This window comes from Girardinichthys multiradiatus, chromosome 22, assembly GCF_021462225.1.
Source record: "Girardinichthys multiradiatus isolate DD_20200921_A chromosome 22, DD_fGirMul_XY1, whole genome shotgun sequence".
In the NCBI taxonomy this organism is placed as follows: Eukaryota; Metazoa; Chordata; class Actinopteri; order Cyprinodontiformes; family Goodeidae; genus Girardinichthys; species Girardinichthys multiradiatus.
Genome location: NC_061814.1, coordinates 40,939,957 through 40,960,228, shown reverse-complemented (window position 1 = coordinate 40,960,228; position 20,272 = coordinate 40,939,957). Strand labels below are relative to the sequence as shown.

General features: G+C 41.4%; 1 protein-coding gene across 2 annotated transcripts; it reads left to right on the top strand.

Moving 5' to 3' along the window:
- Positions 1–943: 943 nt before the first annotated feature.
- Positions 944–19,597, top strand: LOC124859539 (minichromosome maintenance complex binding protein). Of its 2 annotated transcripts, XM_047352387.1 has the most exons (16): positions 946–1,146; positions 3,675–3,766; positions 3,863–4,003; positions 5,283–5,324; positions 5,395–5,484; positions 5,602–5,737; positions 11,493–11,638; positions 11,708–11,805; positions 11,882–12,045; positions 15,957–16,080; positions 16,169–16,286; positions 17,499–17,664; positions 17,759–17,892; positions 18,788–18,955; positions 19,042–19,130; positions 19,208–19,597. In XM_047352387.1, exons 1-16 carry the CDS (start codon positions 1,089–1,091, stop codon positions 19,332–19,334), a joined length of 1,893 nt encoding a protein of 630 aa, XP_047208343.1. In that variant the 5' UTR covers positions 946–1,088; the 3' UTR covers positions 19,335–19,597. The 2 variants fall into 2 exon arrangements, with proteins under 2 accessions (XP_047208344.1, XP_047208343.1); XM_047352388.1 differs by lacking the exons at positions 18,788–18,955; positions 19,042–19,130; positions 19,208–19,597 and adding an exon at positions 17,983–18,353 and having other exon boundaries at positions 944–1,146.
- Positions 19,598–20,272: the final 675 nt, after the last annotated feature.

The window sequence follows — 20,272 nt, the reverse complement described above, 5'->3', positions numbered from 1 at the left end:
TGTAAGTGCGCAAATACTTTATTATACCAGTATGTATGCCTCAGGTAAAAGTGGACTTTGCAGGTGCTGATGGCCTCCTGCTGGTTTGTGGGCCCGAAACGAACCTGAATTCACACCGCACTGGTTGGCAAATGCACTAGTTATGTACATACAAGAAAAATCATCAGTTTATAATTTTTGTCAATAAAATCACAATTTCAAGTTAAATTAAGAAACGTCTGCTGCTAGTAAATAAGTTTACATTACATTATATTCACACATTAATTGGTTGAAAACAAATTTGTGAGGAAAGGTCTTTTTTTAATAATACTCAGCTTTTTTTCTCTTCATTTTAACTTGGGAAGTTGGGGAAAAAACTATTCAAATCAGTTAACAGCTGAGGGAATAGAATTAGCTGAAATTCACTATTTCTTTTTTGAAAAAGGTAGAAATGAATCCCTACCCTGTCTTATCGTTTTTATTCTATGTTAAGCACCCTGTGTTTTCTGAGCTCAGCATTACAGCGTGACTGTTGAAAATAAATATTGAAGGGAAACTTTTACATAATATTTTAATAAACATTTAGGGTGAATTGCTGTTTGTTAAACAATGTGAGGGAGGTGACACGGGAGTCAACAAAACATATGTTGTGCAATCAATTTAAAGAATTGTAAAACAAGATGCATTAAATGCAAAATTCAAAAATGATAAAGGTGGGACAATATAAAATACAACATTGGGTCAGCTCTGTTTGTATTAATGTATTATCATTATTTTTAATATTAATAATAATAACAATAAGCCTGTTTTAGAAGTTTTCAAGGAAGACTTGCCACTCTCAATATGGCGTACGCGCTGACACGGATCGTTTCTACGCATTGTACGCATGGATATGAACACGTGTATAAATCTACGGTTTTTACGCAGTAACAAAGCCAATGTGGCGGCTGTGACAAGCCCCGTGCTCCGGTCAGTCCGGGTGCACATATCAAACCAACTACAAAGTGACGCAAATTTCCCGCCCTCGCTTCTGCCAGAATCCTGTGTGACGGGAAAGTCAACAAAGAGTTTATATTTTTATCTCTCCTGGCTCCTGTGACGGCTGAACTATGCCTTCCACTCATGACTGGATTAACGAACCTCTGGGTGTTGTGGAGGGGATGTTCGGTAAGACTCTCCGGCGGAACTTTCTCTGACAGCGAGCGTTAACAGCGTGGAAGATGCTAGTTAGCCGCGGCTAGTACACTCCATGCCAACAGAGCACATCACATGTTGCTGGGCTTTTATCTCTCCATTAAGTCTCTTTAATTTTAATACCCACTCACTGGGAGCTTTTACCAAACCACTCCACCACCGAACCGGCTGCTTTGGTCGTGATTTAACTTTTGAAAACCAGAGCATCAGCAGCAAAGCAGAAAACACTGATGCATTTAAAGGTTTCAGTTTGCAGATCAGTGGTGAAGGTTCCTGCTGAGCTTGCCAGCTTGATCCAGAAATACAAAAAAAGTTGATTTATTTCTGTAATTCAATTTAAAAAATATTAAATATTTCAAGCCTTTATTTCTGTTACTTGTTGTGATCCTGAAAGTCAGGATCCATGTACTCAGTAATACATTCAGTACATGGTTGGGGCTCCTTTTGCATGAAAAACTGGATCAATGCAGCATGGCATAAAGGCGATCACCCTGTGGTTCTGATGAGGTGTAATGGAAGCCCATGATGCTTTAATAGTGACCTTTAGCTCATCTGCAATGTTGGGTCTAATGTCTCTAATCCTCTACTTGACAATACTCCATAGATCCTCTAAACCAATTTGCTATCCAATTAATCACAGTCAAACCATGGTAATTAAAGCAGGCATTGATACTTTTGAGGAGGTTCAAGTTCCTGCTGGAAAATAAAATCAGTATCTCAATAGAGCTTGTTAGCAGAAGGAAGCATGAAGTGCTCTAAAACCTCCTGGCAGATGGCTGGGCTGACTTTGGACTTGATTAAACCCAGTGGAATAACACCAGCAGGTGACAAAGTACCCAGACCTTCCCTGACTGTAGAAGAATTTACAAATGAAATGCAAAATTTACTTTCTGGAAAGAGGACTTTGGACCAGTCAAGTCGTTTCTCTCCTTAGCCCAAATAAGACGCTTGTGAAATTGTCTCTGGTTCAGGAGTGACTTTTGAACACAAGGAATGTGACAGGTGCATATGGGGTAAGAACGCTGTCAAAAACAATGTGTATGTAAAGATGGAAATGTGTGCATATTAGTCAATAGTTGTGCATAAGTAAAATCCAAAAGAGGTATTGTATATTTTCTCTATAAGAATACAAAATAAAATGTTACATCTTCAAGAAATTACAAACACAAAGTTCAAGTTTACAGTTGTGGTTTATTCTTTATGAATACAATATGCTATAACAGTTTGTGAATTCGATTTCTTTTCTATGAAACCCAAATTTACGTCAGCGACTTGGTGTCACTTGATCTCATGCTCGGAATATAGTGGGTGGAGTTATACAATAATGTACAGTAGGTGGCGCTATGCACCTCTGAATTTGTTGCGTACCGCCAGAAGAAGAAGAAGAAGCAGCAGCAGCACTAGCGCCAAGATGACGGACCAAGAGCATATATTAACGACATTAAGACATTTTAACATTACCTGACTTTGTACCGTAGTTTCTTGGTCCTTTCTTTTGGCGCTAGTGCTGCTGCTGCTTCTTCTTCTTCTGGCGGTTCGCAACAAATTCAGAGGTGCATAGCGCCACCTACTGTACATTATTGTATAACTCCACCCACTATATTCCGAGCATGAGATCAAGTGACACCAAGTCGCTGACGTAAATTTGGGTTTCATAGAAAAGAAATCGAATTCACAAACTGTTATAGCATATTGTATTCATAAAGAATAAACCACAACTGTAAACTTGAACTGTGTGTTTGTAATTTCTTGAAGATGTAACATTTTATTTTGTATTCTTATAGAGAAAATATACAATACCTCTTTTGGATTTTACTTATGCACAACTATTGACTAATATGCACACATTTCCGTCTTTACATACCAATTGTTTTTGACAGCGTTCTTACCCCATAGTTGCAGCCCATGTCCTGGACATGTCTGTGTTTGGTGGGTCTGGAAGCTCTGACTCCAGCTGCAGTCCATGCCTTGTGATGGCTTTAGAGTCCTACCATGGCTGTAGTCATCACTGTTGCTTAAGCCTATTTTTTCCTTCCACTAAACTTTCCATTAATATCCTTGGTTACAGCACTGAACAGCCAGCTTCTTCAGTATTGATGCTCCATGGTTTTTGGTCCTTGTGGAGGAGGTGTCATTTACTGTTAGCACTCTTCCTCATGATGGTGTAGGCCATAACATGGTCACAATATTTCAGCATTAAATTGTTTTTTATTGATCTTGTGTGATATTCTAATGTTCTGGGAACATAATTTTATTAGCTGTAAGTCTTAATCATCAATATTAGGAGAAATAAATGCTAGAAATGTATTTTTCTGTGTGAAATGAAGGAATTGTTTTTTGGGGTTTTTTTCTGAAACTTTTTAAAGAAATGCTAATTTATTGAGATGGACATTTATTGCAGACATACCAGTTAGACACTATGCTAGAGGGATCACAAGAATACAGTCAGTTCAGTGCATGTAGCTCAACCAAAATGACCTACTGTCTGCTTGATATCACAGCTGCTTCCCAGAACGGTCAGAGCTCAGGATGGGAGGCGAAGGCGGTGGAGTTCTTCAAAGAGCAGCTGAAGGAGAAAGAAGCTCAGACTCTGGTAATTTTGCTTCGTTAAGCACCTGAAAGCATGAATGTCCACGGTTGTTTTTCTACACCTGTTTCTCACCCACGGTCGCGTGTTCTCTGGATGAAGGTCCCATCTCTGAACGACGTCCCTCTGCACTACCTGAAGCCCAACAGCCTGGTGAAGTTTCGCTGTTTACTCCAAGACATGTTTGATCCGGAGTTCTACATGGGAGTGTACGAGACTGTTGATCCGACCACAAAGGCCAAAGTGTGTGCTTCCTTGTTTTCTATCCTGCAGATATTTGCATATGCACAGGCCTCCACTGCTGCTGCTTCTTTTGCATTTTATGATGTTTTAGATGTTCAGTTTCAGTTTTATTTATATAGCGCCAATTCACAACACATGTTGTCTCAAGGCACTTCACAAAAGTCAGGTTCATACATTCCAATTAATCCTATCTATTGAACAGTGCAGTCAGATTCAGTTATTTATTCAAATTGGATAAAAAGTTTTTCTATCCAAGGAAACCCAGCAGATTGCATCCAGTCAGTGACTTGTAGCATTCACTCCTCCTGGATGAGCATGTAGAGACAGTGGACAGTCACTGGCGTTGACTTTGCAGCAATCCCTCATACTGAGCATGCATGTAGTGACAGTGGAGAGGAAAAACTCCCTTTTAACAGGAAGAAACCTCCAGCAGAACCAGAACCAGGCTCAGTGTGAGCGGCCATCTGCCACGACCGACTGGAGGTTTGAGAGAACAGAGCAGAGACACAAAGAGAACAAAGAAGCACTGATCCAGGAGTACTTTCTATGGGAAGGAAAAGTAAATGTTAATGGATGTAGCTCCTTTAGTCGTTTCACCTAGAAAGAAAGAACAGATAAACTCTGAGCCAGTTTTCAAGGTTAGAGTCTGAAAGAGAGAACATAGAGTTAGTTACAGTAGAAGCTCAGTCAGTAGTTATGTCTAGGAGAGAGAAAGGGTTAAACACTAAAAGACAGGGCCATGTGGATCATCTGTAGAAGGTGAGCATTAAGTTGTTACCAGCAGAAGCTCGGACGATGCCCCTCTCCAGAAAGGTGTCACAGGTAGACACAGAGCCAGGCCAGGTGTAGCTTCTAGGAAGAGAAAAGAGAGAACAAAGTTAAAAGCTGAAATAACAGCAAATAATGCAAAATTGGAGAGTAGTGTGAGAATGTAGCGAAGAGGGTGAAAGTGGTCATTATGTCCTCCAGCAGCCTAAGCCTATAGCAGCATAACTACAGAGATAGCTCAGGATAATCTAAGCCGCTCTAACTATAAGCTTTATCAAAAAGGAAAGTTTTAAGCCTAGCCTTAAAAGTAGACAGTTTGTCCATCTAGAGCTCAATGATGGTCATTGTTATACTAAAAACCACAAGGATTGGGATACCTCTCTCTGTCACATTGATCATAACCATTGGAAAAGAGAAGGGGTCATACAGGTAGCAGAAATGGAGGGTGTGTTTGCACCTCAACCATAACTGAGCCGGTTGTCCTCTCATTTTACTGTTTGTCACTCCCCAGATGCTGCGTTGTGGCAAATATAAAGACGTGACAGAATATGGGGTAAGGCTTCCTTTCTTTACGCTTTGAATGGGTTCATGAATGCAGCCTGAGCACCTGTTTTTATCTCCAGGTGGACTTAAACTCAAGAAGCACAGTGACTGCAGAGAGACAAACATTCTACTGTGTGCCCATCCCTGGAGAAAATCAGTGGGCCAAGGACATATCCTAATGCATAAATTAAATAAATCAGAATTTTTCTTTAAGGTCCAGTGTTTTAAAGCTTTGCTGAGAGTGTGTCTGAAGTTATGCAGAGGGCCTTTCCTTAATCCTACCGCACGGGTATGCCCAGACGACGAGTAACCAAGGGAGAGTGGTCGCCTCCACGTCGTACGTGCCGAGCAGACAGAAGAGGAGCTACGAGGAAGATGAAGAAATGGAAGTTCAGCCACAGAAGCAGAAGGAAACACATGCAGGTTCCTTTCGGAGCTCCACACCTACAGTTAGAATAATAATTTACAAATGGAGAAAAAATAATGGCTCTCCTGGGAAAGATGTGAAAAAAGCCTTAAAATAAATTCACCTTTTATTGCAGTAATATAACCTTAAACTAAAAAATGTGGACAAATCCAGCCTTTAATTTAAAAGCATTTGTTCAGTGGTGACAAAATCCCACATTAAAAAAATGTCTTAACTATTGATACCCCCAACAATCCTTGAAATGATTTAAAATGAAATATTTTTTTTTTTCTGTTTGTACTTTTTAAGTTAATCAGAGTTTCTATGAACGTTTATTTAATTCAATTCAGTTTATTTATATAGCGCCAATTCACAACACATGTCATCTCAAGGCTCTTCACAAAGTCAGGTTCATACATTTCAATTAATCCTAACCATTGAACAGTTCAGTCAGATTCAGTTATTTATTCAAATTGGTTTAAAAGTTTTTCTATCTAAGGAAACCCAGCAGATTGCATCCAGTCAGTGACTTGCAGCATTCACTCCTCCTGGATGAGCAAGTAGAGACAGTGGACAGTCACTGGCGTTGACTTTGCAGCAATCCTTCATACTGAGCATGCATGTAGCGACAGTGGAGAGGAAAAACTCCCTTTTAACAGGAAGAAACGTCCAGCAGAACCAGGCTCAGTGTGAGCGGCCATCTGCCACGACCCACTGGGGGTTTGAGAGAACAGAGCAGAGACACAAAGAGAACAAAGAAGCACTGATCCAGGAGTACTTTCTATGGGAAGGAAAAGTAAATGTTAATGGATGTAGCTCCTTTAGTCGTTTCACCTAGAAAGAAATAACAGATAAACTCTGAGCCAATTTTCAAGGTTAGAGTCTGAAAGAGAGCACATAGAGTTAGTCACAGTAAAAACTCAGTCAGTAGCCATGTCTAGGAGAGAGAAAGGGTTAAACACTAAAAGACAGGGCTATGTGGATCATCTGTAGAAGGTGAGCATTAAGTTGTTGCCAGCAGAAGCTCGGACGATGCCCCTCTCCAGAAAGGTGTCACAGGTAGACACAGAGTCAGGCCAGGTGTAGCTTCTAGGAAGAGAATAGAGAGAGAACAATGTTAAAAGCTGAAATAACAGCAAATAATGCAAAATTGGAGAGTAGTGTGAGAATGTAGCAAAGAGGGTGAAAGTGGTCGTTATGTCCTCCAGCAGCCTAAGCCTATAGCAGCATAACTACAGAGATAGTTTCAGTTCAGATTATTTAGTTAAACGGCGCTTATTTACAACAATGTCGTCTCAAGGAACCCCACAAAGGATCCCACTGATGGTCATTGTTATACTAAAAACCACAAGGATTGGGATACCTCTCTCTGTCAGACTGATTATAACCATTGGAAAAGAGAGGGGGTCATACAGGTAGCAGAAATGGAGGATGTGTTTGCACCTCAACCATAACTGAGCCGGTTTAGGCTAAACCTGACTCCCCTTTACTCCATCCAACAGGGAGGGAAGAAGATGGAGGTAAAAAAAATAAGGAAGATAGCTCAGGATAACCTAAGCCACTCTAACTATAAGCTTTATCAAAAAGGAAAGTTTTAAGCTTAGCCTTAAAAGTAGACAGGGTGTCTGCCTCACGGACTAAAGCTGGGAGCTGGTTCCACAGGAGAGGAGCCTGATAACTAAAGGATCTGCCTCCCATTCTACTTCTAGAGATTCTAGGAACCACCAGTAAACCTGCAGTCTGAGAACAAAGTGCTCTGTTAGGAACATATGGACCAATCAGATCTCTGATGTATGATGGAGCTAGATCATTAAGGGCTTTATATGTGAGGAGGAGAGTTTTAAATTCTATTCTGGATTTAACAGGGAGCCAATGAAGGGAAGCTAAAATAGGAGAAATATGATCTCACTTTTTAATTTTCATCAGAACTCTTGCTGCAGCATTTTGAATCAGCTGAAGGTTTATAACTGCATTTTGTGGACATTCTGATAGTAAAGAATTACAATAGTCCAGCCTTGAAGTAACAAATGCATGGACTAGTTTTTCAGCGTCACTCCTAGACAGGATATTTCTAATTTTGGCAATGTTCTGGAGATGAAAGAAGGAAATCTTAGAAACCTGTTTAATATGGGATTTAAATGACATGTCCTGGTCAAAAATAACACCAAGGTTTTTTACTTTATTATCAGAGGTCAATTTAATGCCATCCAGGTTAAGTGATTGACTAAGCAGTTTTTTTTTTAAAGACTCCGGTCCAAAGACGACAACTTCTGTCTTGTCTGAATTTAGAAGCAGGAAATTTAAAGTCATCCAAGTTTTTATGTCTTCAAGACATGTTTGTAGTCTATCTAACTGGTTGGGTTCATCAGGATTCATGGATAAGTAAAGCTGAGTATCATCAGCGTAACAGTGAAAATGTATCCTATGCTGCCTGATAATTTGACCTATTGGAAGCATATATATAGTAAAGAGAATTGGCCCAAGTACTGAACCCTGTGGTACTCCACAATTAACCCTGGAGTTTAAAGATGATTTATCATTTACATGAACAAACTGGAATCTGTCAGACAGATAAGATTTAAACCAGCCTAGCGCTGTTCCCCTGATCCCTACAGCATATTCCAGCCTTTCTAAGAGAATATTATGGTCGACTGTATCAAATGCAGCACTGAGATCTAACAGAACCAGAACAGACACAAGTCCATTATCTGAGGCCATAAGAATATCATTAGTGACTTTCAGCAGAGCTGTTTCAGTGCTATGATGAGCTCTGAAACCTGACTGAAACTCTTCAAACAGGTCATTGCTGTATAAATGTTCACACATTTGATTAGCAACTATTTTCTCAAGAATTTTAGATAAGAATGGAAGATTGGATGTAGGTCTGTAATTTATCAAGTCATCTCGATCAAGCAAAGGTTTCTTAAGTAAAGGTTTAATTACAGCTACCTTAAAAGCCTGTGGTTCTGATCCATTCCCTAAAGATAGATTAATCATATATAAAGTGGGGCTGGTAATCAGAGGGAACACTTCCTTAAATAATTTGGTTGGGATTGGGTTTAACATACAAGTTGAAGGTTTAGATGAAGCTAATATTTCTGATAACTCAGGAAGCTTCACAGGATCAAAACAGTCCAAACACAAATCAGGTTCTACAGTTATTTCTAATGTTGTCTCACTTGCTGAGGATGAAGTAATCATCTTTGGGAGTATGTCAAAGATTTTAATTTTAATAGAATCAATTTTATTTAAGAAGAATCCCATAAAGTCATGACTGCTAAGAGCTAAGGGAATGGATGGCTCAACAGAGCTATGACTCTGTGTAAGTTTAGCAACTGTACTAAAGAGAAACCTAGGATTATTCTTGTTCTCTTCTATTAATGATGAGAAATAAGCTGTTCTAGCTTGGTGAAGTGTCTTTTTATACAACACTAGGCTATTTTTCCAGATTAAGTAGGAATCCTCTAGGTGTGTAGAACGCCATTTTCTCTCCAATTTCCTAACATTGTGCTTTAAAGTACGCAGCTCTAAATTAAACCAAGGAGCCTCCTATGAATAATCACCTTCTTTTTCAAGGGGGCTGCGTTGTCTAATGCATCACACAATGATGAAGAAACACTATGAACAAGATAATCAATTTGTGAAGGGGAAGAAACCAAATTATTGCCCTCCACTGTGTTTTTCAGTGATAATGAGGAAATTAAAAGTGGAACAGATTCTTTAAAGGTTTTTACAGCATCGCCTGATAATGATCTACTGTAATGAAATTTTCTTTCAGGTGTGGAGTACTCGGTTAAATTAAACTCAAAGGTTCTTAAAAAATGGTCAGACAGGACAGGGTTATGAGAAAATATTGTTATGTCTTTAGAGGGAGAGCATTAAGTTTAATAATGGACAACTTTCTGTTGCCCTGGGATATAAATTCAATGTTACCCAGAGGCTTATTTTTTATTTTTAGACACTGTGTCAATTGCCAAACGTCCCACAATCCAGCAAGTAATTAGTAAAATAAATAGTTATTTCTGTGAAGGTTAAAAATAAATCTGCAAGAAATATATAAAATAAATAAAAACAATTTAATAAACATACAATTTCTAAAACAAATTTTACTGGATAAATTCTTAATCAAACATGAATTAACTATGCATTAAAATCAGGAATAATAATTATTTTAGAATTTAATATTTCCTGTAATGCAGTCCATCCGTACATAATTTAAACTGTCACCATGGCTCCTCAGATAGACCCTAACATCTGATTGGTTAACCTGCACACTGGTTTTACTGCAGACCAATCACCTCGTCTTAAACGGTGTTGGCTCCGCCCACTGGCTGTGACTGGTGAGGAAGACAGAAGCGATTAAGATGCAACTAAATTATTACTGTATTACTGATCTCTGCTTTTAACGTACATAGAACTCAGATTTTAATGAACGATTTCCAAATGTAATTATTTCTGTATTTTATATATTACTGAAACATTCAAATATATGTTGATTTGTTTAATGTGTATTTCCAGTTTTAGTTAAGTTATTTCATACATGGGCTGCACGGTGGCGCAGTTGGTAGCACTGTTGCCTTGCAGCAACAAGGTCCTGGGTTCGATTCCCGGCCGGGGGTCTTTCTGCATGGAGTTTGCATGTTCTCCCCGTGCATGCGTGGGTTCTCACCAGGTACTCCGGCTTCCTCCCACAGTCCAAAGACATGCCTGTTAGGTTAATTGGTAACTCTAAATTGCCCTTAGGTGTATGAATGAGTGTATGAATGGTTGTTTGTGTGTTGCCCTGCGATGGACTGGCGACCTGTCCAGGGTGTACCCTGCCTCTCGCCCATAGACTGCTGGAGATAGGCACCAGCTACCCCGTGACCCACTATGGAATAAGCGGTAGAAAATGACTGACTATTTCATACATGAACATTAATTTAATTTCTTATTCATTTATGTCTGCTTGACCCTTTTGGCCCTCCGTAGCCCAATATCGACCTGACCATCACACCCAGTGAGGAGATGAGGGAGGTCACCAAGCAGATTTTAATCCTAACATCACAAATGGTACATTCAAAGTCTGCTTGTCAGGACTTGAATACTGCTTTCTAGCAACAAGAACTCCAAATAGGTCTGGTGGCGAGAAAAAATTAAAAATAAAGGATGAATATGTAAAAAAAAGAAAAAGCCCCTCATGCCAACTGTTAAGTACAGTGGAGGATCTATGATGCTGCGGGCCTGTTTCTCTTTCAAAGGCCCTGGGAAGCCTCTCTAAAATGGATGGCATCCAGAACTCTTTGAACTACCAGGAGTAATGGCCCCCTCTGCCGGAAAACTGAAAGCCCAGGCAGGATAAAGATCCTAAATGCAAAAGGTCCACCAGAAACAAAACCAAGCTCCTTACTGGGTCGTCTCGGTCTCCAGATCTAAATCCTGCAGAAAACCTGTGGGCTGAGCCGAGGAGAAGAGCAGAGGATCTCCCTCTCTCTGTATGCTTCAACCTTGAGAAATAGAAGAAGATGAAGGGATGTCCTACAAAGTGGGGTTAAATGCAGAGGTGCCAATATTTGTACCAGGAGTGATTTAGTTTAAAAATGATTTCCTGACGTGGTGTTTTTGCCCCCAGGGCATAAATCTACTCAACAAAATGCTGTGATAAAGTTTGTTTTACAGCTTTTTCCACATCTGTACCAGAGGTGGCAGTAGATTTGTCTGCATCTGTATCATATTTACTTTGTTCCAGCAAAGCATTTCCTGCTTTTCTGACTCTGTGCATTTTTGATGCAGGTTCTCAGAGCACAGCAGACCAGTACGGCAATGGCGACTGTAAGCGTCAGGAGACAGAAGCTCCCTCCGGCCAGGCAGCATCCTCCTCCCACCTCGACCTCAACTTCCCCCTCCCGGAGGAGAAAGGCCCCTCCTGCTTAGTCAAGGTGTGTTCTGTTCGTTAGGCTCAGATGTTCCAGGTGCAGTGCAGGCGCTGACAGGTGTGTACTGTTCAGGTGTACGAGGACTGGGACAGCTTCAAACTGAACGACACCCTGGAGGTCTACGGGATCCTGTCGGTCAGTCCTGCTCTCAGTGCTCTGGCGGATGAAAAGTAAGACATATTTGACTGTAACTCTACCTGCTGTGTGCATCCTGTCTGTTTCTCACCACAAGCCTTTCTATAACAGGGATGCCTTCCTGGACCCCACTGAGTGCATGGAGACGGCGGAGGAGCAGAGGGTCCACAGCCCACCAGCTTCGCTCGTCCCTCGTCTTCACATGCTCTACGGCAAGCGGCTGGCCCACAACAACCCCCTGCTGCCGTACGCCACCCTGGAGGAAAACGGCGTCTGTAAGGACCCACACAGTCCTAGCTCAGGGCTCTAGCCGCAGCGTATGTTTGCACCACAACAAAACAGTATATTTATATGATCTTTTTGTTGTTTTGGAATCAGTGGATTTACAAGGTCAGAAGTGGTGATGCACGATAAATTTCCTTAAAAGAAATTACTTTATGAAAAAGAATATTCCTCCTCCGCTCTTTGTAGAAATGTTATGCATATACAGGTCCTTCTCAAAATATTAGCATATTGTGATAAAGTTCATTATTTTCCATAATGTCATAATGAAAATTTAACATTCATATATTTTAGATTCATTGCACACTAACTGAAATATTTCAGGTCTTTTATTGTCTTAATACGGATGATTTTGGCATACAGCTCATGAAAACCCAAAATTTCTATCTCACAAAATTAGCATATTTCATCCGACCAATAAAAGAAAAGTGTTTTTAATACAAAAAACGTCAACCTTCAAATAATCATGTACAGTTATGCACTCAATACTTGGTCGGGAATCCTTTGGCAGAAATGACTGCTTCAATGCGGCGTGGCATGGAGGCAATCAGCCTGTGGCACTGCTGAGGTCTTATGGAGGCCCAGGATGCTTCGATAGCGGCCTTTAGCTCATCCAGAGTGTTGGGTCTTGAGTCTCTCAACGTTCTCTTCACAATATCCCACAGATTCTCTATGGGGTTCAGGTCAGGAGAGTTGGCAGGCCAATTGAGCACAGTGATACCATGGTCAGTAAACCATTTACCAGTGGTTTTGGCACTGTGAGCAGGTGCCAGGTCGTGCTGAAAAATGAAATCTTCATCTCCATAAAGCTTTTCAGCAGATGGAAGCATGAAGTGCTCCAAAATCTCCTGATAGCTAGCTGCATTGACCCTGCCCTTGATAAAACACAGTGGACCAACACCAGCAGCTGACACGGCAACCCAGACCATCACTGACTGTGGGTACTTGACACTGGACTTCTGGCATTTTGGCATTTCCTTCTCCCCAGTCTTCCTCCAGACTCTGGCACCTTGATTTCTGAATGACCTGCAGAATTTGCTTTCATCCGAAAAAAGTACTTTGGACCACTGAGCAACAGTCCAGTGCTGCTTCTCTGTAGCCCATGTCAGGCGCTTCTGCCGCTGTTTCTGGTTCAAAAGTGGCTTGACCTGGGGAATGCGGCACCTGTAGCCCATTTCCTGCACACGCCTGTGCACGGTGGCTCTGGATGTTTCTACTCCAGACTCAGTCCACTGCTTCCGCAGGTCCCCCAAGGTCTGGAATCGGCCCTTCTCCACGATCTTCCTCAGGGTCCGGTCACCTCTTCTCGTTGTGCAGCGTTTTCTGCCACACTTTTTCCTTCCCACAGATTTCCCACTGAGGTGCCTTGATACAGCACTCTGGGAACAGCCTATTCGTTGAGAAATGTCTTTCTGTGTCTTACCCTCTTGCTTGAGGGTGTCAATAGTGGCCTTCTGGACAGCAGTCAGGTCGGCAGTCTTACCCATGATTGGGGTTTTGAGTGATGAACCAGGCTGGGAGTTTTAAAGGCCTCAGGAATATTTTGCAGGTGTTTAAAGTTAACTTGTTGATTCAGATGATTAGGTTCATAGCTCGTTTAGAGACCCTTTTAATGATATGCTAATTTTGTGAGATAGGAATTTTGGGTTTTCATGAGCTGTATGCAAAAATCATCCGTATTAAGACAATAAAAGACCTGAAATATTTCAGTTAGTGAGCAATGAATCTAAAATATATGAATGTTAAATTTTCATCATGACATTATGGAAAATAATGAACTTTATCACAATATGCTAATATTTTGAGAAGGACCTGTATAGCATGATTACGCCTAGGAATAACTGCTGAAGCTAGTGTTTTTAATTACCTTTACATTTTAAAACATTGCTCAGTTCTTTAGCCGTTTCGGCCCAAGTTGCTCAGAGCCACATGTGACCCCTTACCTCCACCATCCATCCTGGATCCTCCTCTCTTCAGCTCAGCCTACAGCTGTCCTGTAGGATAACGGGTCCGAGGACTGAGATGACCAAGGAAGAAGGTTGATTTTGTGTCTTATGTCGTTGGAATCATGATTTGGGGAAATGATTAAGCTGAAAAACATAATGACAATGCATCTTCAGTTTTCTGACTTTGGCCACCAGATTGTATTAAAAATGTCCTGTTATTTCAAAGAGTTTATGCTCTTTAGGAAGGTTCTTTGGAAGAAGAGCAGTCCCACAGCATCATAGGTCCTCCACCATACTTAACAGTAGACATGAGGATCTTTTCCACTCATTGTTTCGTGTGTTTTCCACCAGACTCGGCTGCAGTGTTTTATCTCAATCTTAATCTCATCTGACCAAACCAGAAAAAGCCAGGAGAGTTTCAGGAGACTCATTTACAGTTGTGATGGTGGGAACGGTGAGACGTTTTCCTGGCGTGCCTCCCAAGCATCTGGTTGGCATCTAGATGGTGTCTACTGGTTGTTATGGAAAGCAGGTGGCCTCTAGATGCCACTCTTTGCCTCAGTTCTTCAGCAGTGAGCCTTTGTGTGGTGGACAGATAAACCTGGGTCTTCGTCCAGCCTTATTCGTCGCAGTTGCTTTTAATCACTCTAATTATTGCTCTGACTGTAGATGTGGGCAGGTTGTGTTCTTGTAGCTGGTTCCTGGCTGGCCTATAATGATCAACACACATCTGCCTTGTGATTTTGCTCCTAGTTTTGCCCATCCCATCCCCAACTAAACAAACGTATCCTAAAGCTTTATAGTTTCTGAAATTTTCAGAGTGAGATTTTTCTGCTGCAATAAAACATGAATGTGCTGCCTTTTAAATGTTTGTACCGGAGGTGCCGATAAATGTGGGCTTCTCTCAGCACGCAGCGCATATTTTAACACGTTCACTGTTGTCATGCAGTCACTGCTGTTAAACTGTGAAGGCAGCAGGTAGAGAGAAGTTCAATGTCTGAACGTCTGTCTCACTTTAACCTGGTTTATTTGTAGGGAGTTTCATAATGTTGGAAGTTTAAACCTGAATTGACATGTTAGACTTGAGTCAGCTGAGAAAAAGCATCCATTTTCTGATTTCTGATCTTTGGCTGTGCAGTTCAGGAGACTTCCTGATTTAAATGATGGGATTTGTGGTCAACGAGTTCACTGTCCATCCAATCAGGTGATGATTGCTGCAGATTCGCCCAATCCCTGTACTTCTGCCACTGATTGGTCCCATTTGTATTGATAAACAACGTAACCTGAGAAGCATGAAGAGGTTGTTAATTCAAATGAAAAGCATGCAGAAGAAGAGTTGTTTTAAAATTGTTTGCTGGTTTAGATCCTCTCTGTAGGAGTGAATATAGTGCTGGTAAATATAACTGCACTGAGTCGGTGATGAGGGGTTTCACGTCGTAAATACTGTCACTGATGCATCTGGAAATCCCAACATTCATCCATGCAGCCTTAAATACGTAGAGGTCATGCTAAAAAGAAAGTACACCCTCTTTTAAATTCTAGGTTGAGGACTTTAAAAACTGATCTGGTATTTTCCAGGTTTTAACCTCAAGTGTACAAGAACACTTGGAACTGACGCCACACCTTCACGGTTTATTAAACAGAGCTGAAAAAATTGAAAAGCTGTGCCCAAAAACACTGAACACATCCCATAATTCAACAGCTTGTCAAACCAGCAGCAGCAGACCCTACCAGTCTGTCACATTGTTTGAATTTTAGCCAACTCTTTATAACGTTACTGCAGTTTATTGAGGTTTCTGCAGAGCTCCCTTTAGGTCCTACCACAGCATTTCAGTCAGGTTGAGCTCTGGACTTTAACTAGGCCATTGCAACCCCTTGCTTCATATGTTTATCAGTCAGTCTGTAGATCTGTTGTTATCTGTGTTGCAATTGGAACGTTTTTTTTATTCTCTCTGCAGTTTTCTCGTCGACTCTGGGGGAGATGGCCGCCATCAGGGCGGAGTTGCTCTCATACTTCACTCACGTCCTCCTGGGAGACGCTCTGGCCGCCGAGTATCTCCTGCTGCATCTCATTTCTACCGTGTAGGCCTAGTTTAGCTTGAAGTATCTGCACCTGAAACCTTCTGGAGCCTGGTGCCGAATCTAAGCAATCGTCTTCATGCTCTCACAGGTACACCAGGCGAGACGTTCTGCCGCTGGGCAAGTTCACCGTGAACCTGAGTGGCTGTCCTACCGTCTCCTCCTACACCGAGCGCCTCTATCAGATCATCCAGCAGCTCGTGCCTTCTGTGAGTTCATAAATGCAAGTGCATCTGTGTAAATTAGAGTAGCATCAGAAGGTGAAACAGGTAGGTTGTTTGGGTTCGTTGTTCATGGATATAAAAGGCTGCAACATTTGCTCTAAATTGAGCCTATTTCTCAGTCCTTCACGACGGTGTTGCTGCAGACAAAGTTTCCCGTTCACAAAAACTCAACCTCATATTGCAAACTTTATTAATATGATGCAAAGTTTTAATATACAAACGACTAACATGTAGAAAATATCTAGACTCTTGTGTAAAGGTGCAGACTTAGCCACTGTGGCTCATTGTAGACTATTTCAATTAGCTGCATGCTTAATTAATTTGCAACAAAAAGTAAGAAACATGAACACAGAAACTGAACTTAAAAACTATTATATGATAAATTAAAAAGTAGAAACAGGCATCTAAGAACAAACTTTAAGCATCTGTCTCATAATTACAATAAAAATAAAGTATATGAATAAGTAATACATTTATTCTGATTAGTGTAATACTAACCCTCAAGGTTAGCATTAAAGTACCTGATGGCAGCTGAACTTGATGTCAAGTGTGAATGAGTAGAAACTGACAAACATCATGGGACATGGCCAAGTGTTAGAATCACATTAATGAACAAACTGCAGTGGATTACCGAAGCATTCCTTCTTTAAAACTACATTAATTGGCCACAGCTCTGAGTCTGTTGGGTCTGGTGTCTCACAGATGTTAAGGGAGTCCAGGTTGCTTCACAGCTTTCTCAATGCTGAGGTTATCCCTGCTGCTTGAGCACCTTATTTCTATCACATTTTTTCCTTCCACTTAACTTTCCATTAGTATGCTTGGATACAGGACTCTGTGAGCAGCCAACTTTTTAAGCAATGATCTTTTGTGGCTAACCCTCCTTGTGCAGTGAACAACTGCAAAGTCGATAATCTTCCCTATGATTTTTAGGTCATACAATAAAATGTCTGTGTTAAAAATAATTTTTTAATGTTGTGTGATTTTCTAATTGTCTGAGAAACTGAATTGGAGATTTTTATTAGCTGTAAGCGGTAATAATCAGTTTGAACAGGAACGTATCATTCTGTGTGCAACTTTTTTTTAATTGTATCGCTAGAATTCATTTTGACATTTTTATTTGAGGTGCATCAGTAAAACCTCTCACTGTTGCATCTTGCTTTATTTTTTGAACTTTGTACTCTTTGGGCTTTGTTCCAGTCGTACTACCTGGGCATGAGCCTCCAGAACATGAACCAGATGCAGCTGGTGCCTAAGAAGGACTACGGGGCGAACCGGCTTGTGAGTGGAGCTCTGCAGCTGGCTAAAAACACTTCCCTCTTTCTGGATGAAACTCAGCTGGAGCAGGGACAGCTGGACACCACTGGTGAGGCTTATAGGAACCACAAGAGGGCGACGATGAGAGGACAAACTGCTGTGTGTCCCACCTGACAGTGTTTTCCCCTCTGTTTGTGCTGTAGGTGTGCGTAATGTGACGGCCCTGGGGAACCTGATCTCGTGGCAGAAGGTTGATTATGACTTTAACTACCACCAGATGGAATTCCCCTGCAATATTAACGTGCTCATCGCGTCAGAGGCCCGCTCGCTGCTGCCGGTGAGAACAAAGGGGGAATAAGACGGGCTCCTACAGAGTAAACTCACCCCTACGCCTTTAAGATCCCTCCTAACTCTTCCCCCCCTACAGTACGGCCTGGGAAGCGTTAGGTTTCCTGATCTCCCTCATGATGCGGACACTGGAGGTTGTTTCCAGCCTGCGTCATGCTGACACCTCAGCTGCCATTGGCCAGCCGCACCAAACGCCTTCATCCCGCAGCTTCAGCCTGAGGAATGTACCGTGTACTATTCCTGTTTGCTGCTCTGGGTTGCCATGGTGGCAGCTGTGTGCCACAGGAACAATCCTCCCAGAGGCGTCAAACTGGGCCGTGCACTAACTCTGCAGTAAAGGGCAGCACACTGTAAACAACTGCTGCGCCTGGTTAGAAGTCAGAAGTGCATAGCGTGGTTGTTTTTAGCGGCCGTAGGGATTGTCTGAACAAATAAAACACAACCAGTTTACCAAGGTTTCCTCCTGTTGTCTTTTCCATTTGAACAACATGTGAAATTCTAACCGGCTTATAGGTTGCAGTCAGAACAATCACACTAATAGGGCATTAAGGTCATTAATGGGTCAATACGATCATATCAGTTACTGGCCCTACCCTAGTCCAGCTCAGTATTTCAGTGGTTGTTGCTTGATGAGCCAAACATGTCACTAACGATGCCATGTCAGATGTTTTCATCACATGTCCCAAGGTGTGAGCTGTTTAAAACTGCCTGTGGAGACGAGTCAGTGCTGCAGAGTAGGTGTTAGAAAGATGAAACCTGACGCCTCCTCTGGTGTTGGTTTAACATGGATAACATACTGAACATCTGGATTATTTTCCTATCCAGACAGTTTAATGTGGAAACTTGTTTCATAAATTGGTGTTTCTCACTGTTTGTCTCCACAGTCTGACTGCCACATACATCTGCAGCCTCAGGTGGCTCCATCCCACATGGAGGAATATCTCAGCAGCATCCACATTCATCCGCAGGTCTCATCACAGCTGAACAAGTTCCGAATCTTTCTGGGCGTGGCTCGCCTCCTCGACTACAGCATTTCAGAGGAAGTGACAAAGGTTAGAAGGTGTTGCATCGCATTAGCTCTTTGTTAGATGGGGTCAGATTGTGTTTGAACTGCTCGGCCATGTTTTTGGCTCCCCAGGCGGTTGAAGACGACTTCGTTGATATGAGGAAGGATGACCCTCAGAGCATATCTGCTGACGACCTCCACAGGATGCTGGTTGTGTCGAGGTGAGCTATCGGAACCCTCACTGGTCAGACATTTATTGCTGAGTTTTTTGGTGCTGAGTGTGGCTTTGTCTCTGCAGGCTGCTCTCGCTGAGCCTGGGACAGACCTCTCTGTCCAGAGACAGCTGGCTCAGGGCTAAGAACATCGAGATGCTGCGGAGAAGCCGGATGGAGCAGCACAAGAGCGTCAACGGCAACGAGCCGTGATCCGAGCCATGTTTACTTGTTTATATGTTTGTAATAAAGAGGTTTTTCATGTGCCCTTCGGTTAAGATGTTTTTCTATACAAAGCTGCATGTAAAATGTAGATGTGCATTCTCATTTTGGACTAAAGATGTAAAAGACTGTATGCTCAACAACACTGATGTCATTCTGCTCTGATTGAGCCTATTTTTGAAGTTCTTCCTTCTGGTTTTTGACAGTAATGCTGCAGACCAAAATTAAACTTTATATTCCACGTTTTCTTAAAATGGTGCGTTGTTTTCAGTCTTCAACGGTGCATCTCAGTAAATTACAAAATATGTTTTTGTCATTTAAAGTGAAACTTGCATGGAGTCATTGCACTTAGCGATATGTTTAAAGCATTTATTAAATTATTTTGATATTGGCTTCCAGTTAAAGAAAACATCAAATTCAATTTCTCCAAAAATTACTGTTAAATTAAGACCAATAAAATTATTTACCCCATTTTTGTTCAGGAGACAAATGCTGAACAAAAACATGTTTGGTGAAAAACGTCCTGGACTCTAGTCTGTGAAGCTCAGACTTCAGCTGCTGTCCACGCCTTGAGAATCTCATCCAAAATCTTGTATAGGTTTTAAATTGCTCCAGGCTGCGGTTACCACACTTTTTCCTTCCACTAAACATTTCAAACCTTTTCCCTTCTACCAAACTTTTTCCTTCCACTAAACTTTCCAGATTTCTGTAAATAGCTAGCTTCTTTAGCAGTATCCTTGTGATTACGGATACCATAACATTTCTGTATTAAACTTTTTAATTGGCCTTACATAATATTCACATCTTGATAAATGGTGGATTTCAGCTCTAACCCATAATTATCAAAAATAAAACTGGAAATATGTAATTGTGTGGTGGGTAGAAGTTTAACTTTTTGAATAAAATAAACTGAAATAAACATTTCATTG

Bases quoted from the DNA above. Each gene is read 5' to 3' on its own strand.
- LOC124859539 (XM_047352387.1), top strand. From the start codon at position 1,089: ATGCCTTCCACTCATGACTGGATTAACGAACCTCTGGGTGTTGTGGAG. The intron at 1,147-3,674 runs GTAAGACTCTCC...TTGATATCACAG, and splicing joins TGTTGTGGAGGGGATGTTCG to CTGCTTCCCAGAACGGTCAG. The intron at 17,893-18,787 runs GTGAGAACAAAG...TTGTCTCCACAG, and splicing joins AGGCCCGCTCGCTGCTGCCG to TCTGACTGCCACATACATCT.